The 11,186-nt window shown below is 48.9% G+C and overlaps 1 protein-coding gene across 1 annotated transcript; it reads left to right on the top strand.

Annotated features, from left to right (window-relative positions):
- The first annotated feature begins 4,615 nt into the window (after window positions 1–4,615).
- On the top strand, window positions 4,616–11,163 carry LOC129826669 (WW domain-binding protein 11-like). Its single transcript, XM_055887645.1, has 12 exons — window positions 4,616–4,825; window positions 7,007–7,093; window positions 7,351–7,382; window positions 7,474–7,567; window positions 7,694–7,890; window positions 8,015–8,148; window positions 8,260–8,411; window positions 8,521–8,742; window positions 8,902–9,024; window positions 9,238–9,522; window positions 9,659–9,844; window positions 10,112–11,163. Exons 2-12 carry the CDS (start codon window positions 7,030–7,032, stop codon window positions 10,759–10,761), a joined length of 2,139 nt encoding a protein of 712 aa, XP_055743620.1. The 5' UTR covers window positions 4,616–4,825; window positions 7,007–7,029; the 3' UTR covers window positions 10,762–11,163.
- The last annotated feature ends 23 nt before the right edge of the window (window positions 11,164–11,186 follow it).

Raw genomic sequence — 11,186 nt, 5'->3', positions numbered from 1 at the left:
GAAACAGGTACAAAAGTATCTACATCCACAGTTAAACAAGTCCTATATCAACATAGCCTGAAAGGTTGCTCAGCAAGGTAGAAGCCACTGCTCCAAAACCGGCATAAAAAAGCCAGACTATGGATTGCAACTGCACATGGGGACAAAGATCAGACTTTTTTGAGAAATGTTCTCAAGTCTGATGAAACTAAAATAAAACTGTTTGGCCATAAAGACCATCATTATGTTTGGAGGAAAAAGGGGGACGTGTAACGGCAGTCCTCCTCCTCTTCATCTTCGGAAGAGGAGGAGTATTGAGGGAACCAAGGCGCAGCGTAGTGAAAAGACATATTTTATTAACGAAACACGAACTTGATTAAACTAACAAAAACAACAAACGGTGTAGACAGACCTAGACGACGTACTTACATAAAACAAGAAAACGCACGAATAGGAACATAGGCTACACAAACCGAACAAACCGTAAACAGTCCCGCGTGGTGTACAAACACAGACACGGAAGACAATCACCCACAACGAACACTGTGACAACGCCTACCTAAATATGACTCTTAATTAGAGGAACGCCAAACACCTGCCTCTAATTAAGAGCCATACCAGGCAACCCAAAAACCAACACAGAAACAGAAAACATAGAATGCCCACCCAAACTCACGTCCTGACCAACTAACACATATAACAAACTAACAGAAATAGGTCAGGAACGTGACATAACCCCCCCCATAAGGTGCGAACTCCGGGCGCACCAGCACAAAGTCTAGGGGAGGGTCTGGGTGGGCATCTGACCACGGTGGTGGCTCAGGCTCCGGGCGAGGTCCCCACCCCACCATAATCAATCCTAGCCTCCCTCTCCCCCTAAAAATGTCCACCCTCAATTTACCCCCACAAAATCCTCTTAGTAACATCAATGACAGGGACAGCACCGGGACAGAGAGATAAATCAAGACAGAGGGATAGCACCAGACAGAGGGATAGATCAGAATATAGAGGTAGCTCAAGATAGAGAGGGAGATCAGGATAGAGGGGCAACTCCGGACTGAAGGGCAGCTCCGGACAGAGAGACAGCTCTGGACTGAGGGGCAGTTCTGGGTATATAGCCGTTTCTGGCTGAAGGGCAGCTCATGGCTGACTGACGAATCTGGACGCTCATGGCAGGCTGACGGCTCTCGGCGCTCATGGCTGGCTGACGGCTCTCGACGCTCATGGCTGGCTGACGGCTCTCGACGCTCATGGCTGGCTGACGGCTCTCGACGCTCATGGCTGGCTGACGGCTCTCGACGCTCATGGCTGGCTGACGGCTCTCGGCGCTCATGGCTGGCTGACGGCTCTCGACGCTCATGGCTGGCTGACGGCTCTCGACGCTCATGGCTGGCTGACGGCTCTCGACGCTCATGGCTGGCTGACGGCTCTCGACGCTCATGGCTGGCTGACGGCTCTCGACGCTCATGGCTGGCTGACGGCTCTCGACGCTCATGGCAGGCTGACGGCTCTCGACGCTCATGGCAGGCTGACGGCTCTCGACGCTCATGGCTCTCTGACGGCTCTGGCCGCTCATGGCTCGCTGGCGGCTCTGGCAGATCCTGTCTGGTTGGCGGCTCTGGCAGATCCTGTCTGGTTGGCGGCTCTGGCAGATCCTGACTGGTTGGCGGCTCTGGCAGATCCTGACTGGTTGGCGGCTCTGGCAGATCCTGTCTGGTTGGCGGCTCTGGCAGATCCTGTCTGGCTGGCGGCTCTGGCAGATCCTGTCTGGCTGGCGGCTCTGGCGGCTCCTGTCTGGCGGACGGCTCTAGCGGCTCCTGTCTGGCGGACGGCTCTGTAGGCTCATGGCAGACGGGCGGCTCTGTAGGCTCATGGCAGACGGGCGGCTTTGCAGGCTCATGGCAGACGGGCGGCTTTGCAGGCTCATGGCAGACGGATGGCTCAGACGGCGCTGGGGAGACGGATGGCTCAGATGGCGCTGGGGAGACGGATGGCTCAGATGGCGCTGGGGAGACGGATGGCTCAGATGGCGCTGGGGAGACGGATGGCTCAGATGGCGCTGGGGAGACGGATGGCTCAGATGGCGCTGGGGAGACGGATGGCTCTGGCCGGATAAGGCGCACTGTAGACCTGGTGCGTAGTGCCGGAACTGGAGGCACCGGGCTAAGGACACGCACCTTCATACTAGTGCGGGGAGCAGGGACAGGGCACACTGGACTCTCAAAGCCCACTCTATACCTGGTGCGTGGTACCGGCACTGGTGGCACCGGGCTGAGGACAAGCACATCAGGATTAGTAGGGGGAGAAGAAACAGTGTGTACAGGGCTCTGGAGACGCACAGGAGGCTTAGTGCGTGGTGCCGGAACTGGAGGCACCGAACTGGATACACGCACTACAGGGAGAGTGCGTGGAGGAGGAACAGGGCTCAGGAGACGCACTGGTAGCCTAGTGCGTAGTGTAGGCACTGTAGGTACTAGGCTGGGGCGGGGAGGTGGCCCCGGAAATACCGGACCGTGGAGGCATACTGGCACTCTTGAGCATTGAGCCTGCCCAACCTTACCTGGTTGAATGCTCCCGGTCGCCCGACCAGTGCAGGGAGGTGGAATAACCCGCACCGGCCTATGTAGGCGAACCGGGGAAACCATGCGTAAGGCAGGTGCCATGTATGCCGGCCCGAAGAGACGCACTGGAGACCAGACGCGTTGAGCCGGCCTCATGACACCTGGCTCAATACCCAATCTAGCCCTACCAGTGCGGGGAGGTGGAATAACCCGCACTGGGCTATGCACTCGTACAGGAGACACCGTGCGCTCTACTGCGTAACACGGCGCCTGCCCGTACTCCCACTCTCCACGGTAAGCCTGGGAAGTGGGCGCAGGTCTCCTACCTGCCCTTGGCCCACCACCTCTTAGCCCCCCCCCAAGAAATTTTTGGGTGTTACTCACGGGCTTTTTGGGCTTCCGTGCAAGACGCGTTCCCTCATAACTCCGGTTCCTCTCTCTTTTTTCCTCCACTCTCCGAGCTGCCTCCAGCTGTTCCCATGGACGGTGATTCACTTTAGCCCATGGTCCTTCTCCGTTAAATATTTGCTCCCAACTCCACAAGTCCTGTATACTTCCCCGTTGCTCCAAATTACGCTGCTTGGTTCTGGATTCTTGGTGGGTGATTCTGTAACGGCAGTCCTCCTCCTCTTCATCTTCGGAAGAGGAGGAGTATTGAGGGAACCAAGGCGCAGCGTAGTGAAAAGACATATTTTATTAACGAAACACGAACTTGATTAAACTAACAAAAACAACAAACGGTGTAGACAGACCTAGACGACGTACTTACATAAAACAAGAAAACGCACGAATAGGAACATAGGCTACACAAACCGAACAAACCGTAAACAGTCCCGCGTGGTGTACAAACACAGACACGGAAGACAATCACCCACAACGAACACTGTGACAACGCCTACCTAAATATGACTCTTAATTAGAGGAACGCCAAACACCTGCCTCTAATTAAGAGCCATACCAGGCAACCCAAAAACCAACACAGAAACAGAAAACATAGAATGCCCACCCAAACTCACGTCCTGACCAACTAACACATATAACAAACTAACAGAAATAGGTCAGGAACGTGACAGGACGCTTGCAAGCCGAAGAACACCATCCCAACCGTTAAGCACGGAGGTGGCAGCATCATGTTGTGGGGGTGCTTTGTTGCAGGAGGGACTGGTGCACTTCACAAAATAGATGGCTTCATGAGGAAGGAAAATCATGTGGATATATTGAAGCAACATCTCAAGACATCAGTCAGGAAGTGAAAGCTTGGTTGCAAATGGGTCTTCCAAGCTGACAATGACCCCAAGCATACTTCCACAGTTGTGGCAAAATGGCTTAAGGACAACAAAGTCAAGGTATTGGAGTGGCCATCACAAAGCCCTGACCTCAATCCTATAGAAAATGTGTGGGCAGAACTGAAAAAGCGTGTGCGAGCAGGGATCCTACAAACGTGACTCAGTTACACCAGCTCTGTCAGGAGGAATGGGCCAACATTCACCCAACTTATTGTGGGAAGCTTGTGGAAGGCTACCAGAAATGTTTGACCCAAGTTAAACAATTTAAAGGCAATGCTACCAAATACTAATTGAGTGTATGTAAACTTCTGACCCACTGGGAATGTGATGAAAGAAATAAAAGCTGAAATAAATCATTCTCTCTACAATTATTCTGACATTTCACATTCTTAAAATAAAGTGGTGATCATAACTGACCTAAAACAGGGCATTTTTACAAGGATTAAACGTCAGGAATTGTGAAAAACTGAGTTTAAATGTATTTGGCTAAGGTGTATGTAAACTTCCGACTTCAACTGTATGTAAGGTCATCTTGCCTTAAGATTAGTTCAACCTGGCCATTCTACCCACAAAATAATGTATAATAAAATGCAAAAGGCACTACTCACCTGCAAGAGAACTTGGTTGAAGCGTAGGCTATTCGTAACAGTAGCAGTAGCAAAGGTAGCAGGTTCACCCAAAACTGCAGACATGAAGCAAAGACTTTGAGTGCAAAACTGCAGTCTACTAGGTCAGCCACTGGGGGGGTTGAGCGTATTTTGTTTGACCTTCTTTTTGGCGTTTCCGGTTGATCTCACACGAGACATCCGCCCAAGCTCGCGTCAATCAAAACATGATGGACTGCATCAATTAGCCAAAAGCGTTTATGTCAGTGTGATCTAAAAGGGTATCACATACATTAGTTTGATACAGGCAACGACATTTATAGTTGGCAAATCACCCGATTGGAAAGTAAGAGAGGGGAAAGGCGCACTGCCGACAGTTTTCACGTGGATAAAGGTAGAGTCAATTCAAGTTAGCTTTTTCTTTACCTGTTCATCGAGCTAGTTGGCTGGCTAATTTAGCTAGCTAACGTTATGCTGATGTGAAACCTGCAGACTTTGGTGATAGAGCTACCGTTGGTTACACATTTTGCTAGCTAGCTAACTATTTAACATTTCAGCAAATTAATATTGGCGAGTATTTGCATTATATATAGTTAGCTAACATTAGAACTGGTACAGCTTTGCTAGCTAATTTAGCTAACGTTAGTTGTTAGTTTGGACTAGTTAACGTATACTTCTGACTAGCTGCTTTTCAACTAATAATTGTCTTGTGACATTGTGCTGGGAGACGAACTTGTATGTACAAGTATGTTTCCCAGCACAATGTCAAGAGGCAATTCATTATTGGTTTAATCGCAGCAAGAGAGTGAACGTTATTTATAATAAGGACCTCTCTGAAATGGAAATGGATGGCCCTCCCAAGAGCAAAATATATTTCACCTAAACCCTCCCTGAACGCAAATAACGAGTGACCCTCCCCTATACCCAAAATAATAATTAAAACAAAGTGGATAGCAGAGAACATGTCTACCGTTTACCCTCACTTCATGGACAGACCAGAGCCTTAAATATGAATATTTGTTTAATACCATACCAATTTCCGAAATTACAGGCAAAGAATGAACATATGCCTGTGTGTTCATATCATCATATTAATCCAATGCCAAATCAATGTATCTTGTTTGCAATGAAACTGCCCCTGTTTGCAAATAATAAAATCTGAGACCTCATTAGGAATCTGAGCATGGTGCTTTCCAAAGTTAGGCCTAACTTATCACCCCAGACAGAGTAGACCGACCGACGCAGAAAAATGGAAACTTTAACTGCTCGCTACTCATCTTCCGTAGTTCAACCCAACGAGAGAAAGTTACCTAAAAGCTGTCTGGGTTTAAACATCTTATATTGTATAGAAAGTGAATAACTTAATCAATTGGTAGTGACAGAATAAGATTACTTCCCAAGCAAAGGACATTTTTTGTCTTTATGCTAGAAACAATGATATCCCCATATATATCGGAATCACGTCTTTCCTGGATATTTTACAGCTTGTTTCTAGCATAAAGCATCGCGGACCAAAGCGCTGTTATAGATGACTTTCTATAATCAGATCTGTTTTTTTATTTTTTTGCTATTTTCTTTAATAAAAAGCAGACCTATGGCATACCATCTCATACCCCATCAATTCGACTCTTGGTTTTAACTTAGCCTACCTCCGTGTCAGTGAAGTGCTGTTATTTAAAGAGTGGATGGTGGAATTGACCAACAAATCTATTGACATAGCAGCCTATAGCCTAAGTTAGTCTGCCAACCAGGTGGGCCTACCTCTTATTTTTTAAATAGGCTCCAACACAAAGCCCTCTTGTTGTTAGTAAACTAATTAAAATTAAGACTGTTGAAATGAGTTATGCCTATTTGAATTTGCCTGCTTTCAGCACCATGAGCTGTCCATTTCCTATTGATTGTACCGCTGCTTCGATTCAGCACCACAATGTAAGTTACTCGAATCTGGCTTATTGTGAGGTCAATAACTCTGATAAATAGGCCTACATCATGGGAAGAAACATTTTGTTTTTAATCAAATCAATTATTGTAGTAGCAAGCTATAAAAGTTGACCTCCAGTCCTCCTTTTCATCTTTGCGCTCTCCTTCTCAAACTTAACTGAACATAGGCTATAGCAGTGTTTCCCAACCCTGGTCCTCTAATACTCCCAACAGTACACCGTTTCGTTGTGGCCCTTGACAAACACACCTCATTGAGTGCTTGCTGATTAGTTGACAAGTTGAATCAGGTATGCTTGTCCAGGGTTACAATAGAAATGTGTACTATTGGAGGTACTCAAGGACCAGGGTTGGGAAACACTGTTCATGCGCAAGAGTGCATTTTTTGGAAGAAGCCTCTGACTCTCCCTCTGAACTGCCACTGTAGGTCTACACAGCACAGCTATTGGTTAGGAATCACATTAAAAAAAGTTTTGTTCAGCGAGAGCAGAGCATGCTGGGGCTCATGGTTGGAATATACATTGCAGTGTGTAATGCAACCTAGTTTTATTTACACCATCCCAGCAGCTATCTTAGAAGTGTAACTTATAGATTTTTTCCTGATTCCAATAAGTTGATACTGTATCTTCCCTGGCAGGGTGAAGGAGACTCGCCGGCACCATGGGGCGACGTTCGACCTCCTCCACTAAGAGTGGGAAGTTCATGAACCCCACCGACCAGGCCAGTAAGTAACGTCACACCCTTTCCGTCATCATGTGACCGCTCACATCATACGTTCACCCCAACTTGAGCATGAACACATCAGTGGACACCCATTGTTACTTAAGCTTCAGGGGATCCCATGTCTGTGAAAGGAAAATCATTTCTGTGTCTGTTATTGACCTCAGCAGCACTATGAACAATAGTAAAGGCATCAATGTAGAAGAGCTGTCAGGTAACAGTTTCTACATCAAACTTAATGCGGTGCCTTTTCCTCTTCAGGGAAGGAGGCCAGGAAGCGGGAGCTGAAGAAGGTAAGACCTTGGCTGACAAGTTGAATGTCAATGACAGGTTGACTTTAATCTGTCTATAAATCTCACTCCGCTCTTCTTTGCTGCGCCACAGAACAAGAAGCAGAGGATGATGGTGAGAACAGCTGTACTGAAGATGAAGGACCCCAGACAGATCATCAAAGACATGGAGAAGCTGGATGAAATGGGTGAGCCATGGCAAACGGGTTTTAAACAAGGTTGTGCGTTTGTTATTTGTCTTCCAAAAAGATCTTGCTAATCATTTTCTTTTCTCCTGTTCACATCCATTCTCTATCTGTTTTTTCCTGTGCCAGAGTTCAACCCTGTGCAGCAGCCGCTGCTGAATGAGAAGGTGCTGAGGGACAAGAGGAAGAAGCTACGAGAGACGTTTGAGCGCATCGTACGTTTGTACGAAAGAGAGAACCCAGACACTTACAAGGAGCTACGCAAACTGGAGCTGGACTATGAGAGCAATCGCGGCAAGCTGTCACTCTACTTCGACTCAGTCAAGGTGTGTATGCTATGCTGATAAGCATGTATGAATTGCACAGATAAACCGAGCAGTGCTGAGATCATGTCATAATTGTTGCTGTTGTTCACTACTCACTCTTTCTCTTCCTCGCTCTGTCAACTAGAATGCTGAACTAGTGGAGGTGGATAGCATCCCACTCCCAGAGATGCCCCACGCCCCCTCCAGCATCCTGATCCAGGACATCCCCCTGCCTGGGACCCAGCCTCCCTCCATCCTGAAGAAGGGCTCCTCGTTTAGGTGGGCACTCCCCTGAATTTACAGTGCTGTCTCAGTATCATTCCTATGCACCATACCACAACCCTACCAGCTGCTCTGTAAACACTCTCTCACTCTCTCTTTCTCTCTCAGTAAGGGGATCAGTGCCTCCATGTCTGCAGCGGTGGCAGGCGTCCCTCGGTTACCCCCTGGTAGGAAACCCCCAGGTCCCCCACCTGGCCCCCCACCGTCTCAGGTCCTGGCGCTGTACGCCTCACGCAGGGCCCAGTTCGCAGCAGACGCAGGTACTGCACACACACCTCACTACTGCTTGTTTGCACATGGGATCAGGAGGAATAAATATGCTTCATTCTACTTTCTCATCCAAATCCACCTTTCTCTGCCTACAACCAGATCTGTCCAACCAGGCCTCTGACATGGAGAAAGCCATGGACACTATGCTGATGGGAGGAGAGAGGGACAGTGAGAGCGATGGAGACGATGGGGAGGAAGACGACAGCGACTCTGAAGAGGACAGTGAAGGAGAGAGGGATGACGGAGGCGAGGTTGACAAGAGGATGATGGAGGGCGATAGAGAGAAGGGCAGAGAGGAGGACAGAGGGGACAGACATGCAGGTGAGAGGCGGAGCCTTGTCCGCATATGTGCTTTCTTGATCACCCCAAGTGTGTTGGGTTCTGTCTTCAAGTCTGTGCACTGCTTGGTGTTGTAGTTTAAAAAATGATAACACAGATATGGCGTTTTACACGAGGTTGGTTGTGTGATATGTTTTGCAGGACGCAGTGTGCGGTTTGCAGACATGCCCCCCTCAGCACCCAGGGAGAAGAGCAAGAAGAAGAGGATTGTGAAGAAGAAAAAGGCCATCACTCCTCTGCAGGCTATGATGCTTAGGATGGCAGGTACTGTATGTCCTTCAGTCTGCACACAACACCACTACCACACTTCAGCAGGACTTGATGATGCAGATGAATGATTGGATTGTTGCCACTATTTTGGAGAATGACCTTTAAAGAGGTTTGTATTCGCTGGAGGATGATTTCTCTTTGGGAACTAGGTTATACTTTCTTCCTTCATCCTTTTCTCACTCATCCCCCTTTATTATTTGTCTACAGGGCAGTCCATCCCTGAAGACGAAGAGGAGGAAGAGGAAGTTGAGGAGGAGTATACTGACTCTGACGACTCAGACATCGAGGATAGGGGACCACCAGGCGACAACCAATCTCATCTTATACCCAATCAGCGCATGCCTCCACCCTCTGGACCAATGGGAGGACAGCAACCACCTCTACACATGCAGGGTCCACCAGGAACAGGGCCTCCACCGTTGGGACCACCACCAGCTCCTCCAATGAGGCCTCCTGGTCCGCCCTCTGGCCTGCCTCCCGGCCCTCCACCCGGTTAGTTGGTTTTATTTGTAGTAATGATTGGAGTACAGTGTCATCTTGTGTGACGTTGCTTCATTACTATTAAATTACTAAAACAAGGCACTATGATGTGATATGTCATATGATATGTCTTGTTTGTCATCCTAAGGTGCTCCCCCATTTTTGAGGCCGCCTGGTATGCTAGGTGGTCCAAGGGGGGCGATGCCCCGGCTACTGCCCCCTGGACCTCCACCAGGTCGTCCCCCTGGCCCTCCCCCAGGCCCCCCTCCAGGTCTCCCTCCTGGTCCTCCACCCCGGGGACCTCCACCCAGACTGCCTCCCCCAGCTCCCCCAGGTATGTGTGGATTTATTTTTGTGCCTTTTATTGGAATTTCATATGACTTTATCCCTTCTCCTTAAACACGGAACATTGTCAAAACATACATATGTTTTAAACATAACTACAGTTCAGCAGTACCCAAAGTTAACAGTAATAAAAATATATGTCAACATGGCACATACCTCTGCTAAAATAAATGTAAAATGTATTTTGGGCCGCAAAGCATGGGAATAAAGCAGGATTTTCCCCCACTCTAATCTCCTCTCTTCTCCCTTTCTGTAGGCATCCCCCCTCCACCACGATCTGGCCCCCCACGCCAACTCGCCCCTCCCCTCTCTCTTTTCCCCCCGCCGCTTAACTCCAACGTCCTCAGCGCTCCCCCCAGCATCGTCCACCGCCAGAAACCCGGCTCCAACCCAGATGGCTCCCAGAGCAACCCCAATGCCTCCATGCTGCCCCCTCCCTCCATGCCTATGTCCATGCGCCCAGGGATGCAGATGCCCCCTCCCCCGGGGACAAGTGCCCTGCCGTTGGGCGCAAACCCCACCAGCCACCACCATGCACCAACCATCGAGAAGCGGGCCAACATCACCTCTGTCTCAGCTGGAGGCAGCAATCTGGCAACAGGCCAGGGGAGTGGCGGAGCCACCATCTCAGCCAAACCCCAGATCATCAACCCCAAGACAGAGGTCACCCGCTTCGTGCCCACGGCGCTGAGGGTGCGCAGGGATAAAGGGGCCGGGAGCGGAGGAGGACCTATGGAAAAGAGAGGAAGAAGAGAGGAAAGGGTGGGAGGCCAGAAGCAGCAGTCGATGGCTGCCCCCATGGGGTCGGCCAACCCTACTCAGATGGGCCCAGTCTCTCAGCCCAACATGAAGACCAAGGACCAGATGTATGAGGCATTCATGAGGGAGATGGAGGGACTCCTCTGAGACTGACAAGGGCTGCGGGGTGAAAAGGGTGGGTGTGTTGAGAAGGAATGAACAGTAGGGGTCATGAAGAAAGTGTTAGTGATACCATCAAGCAGATGCTGTTCAGAAACACATTGGTTCCTTTAAATGAAGCGGAAAGGCTTTGTTTTTCACAATGAGACAAGAATCTCCTCCCTACCAACTTACTGTACATGGCTATGATAATTTGTCTCAATCTTTGTGAAAAAGTTAGTGTTTTTTTAGGACTGTCAAATGTTTATTTTATTTTTGAACTGAGAAAAGTGATGGATTTCAAAGAAAGAAGGGGGTGTTTTGTCAGGTGTTTGTAGGAAAATCCAAATGAGTGTGCATATGCTTGTCTGAAATGGTTAGACCTGCAACTAAATAAATACTTAAACTCAATTAACTAGTTTCAGTCCAATCTT

This window comes from Salvelinus fontinalis, chromosome 2 (assembly GCF_029448725.1).
Source record: "Salvelinus fontinalis isolate EN_2023a chromosome 2, ASM2944872v1, whole genome shotgun sequence".
Lineage (NCBI taxonomy): Eukaryota > Metazoa > Chordata > Actinopteri > Salmoniformes > Salmonidae > Salvelinus > Salvelinus fontinalis.
Note: the sequence above shows the minus strand (reverse complement) of the source record. Positions and strands in the feature narration are given on the sequence as shown.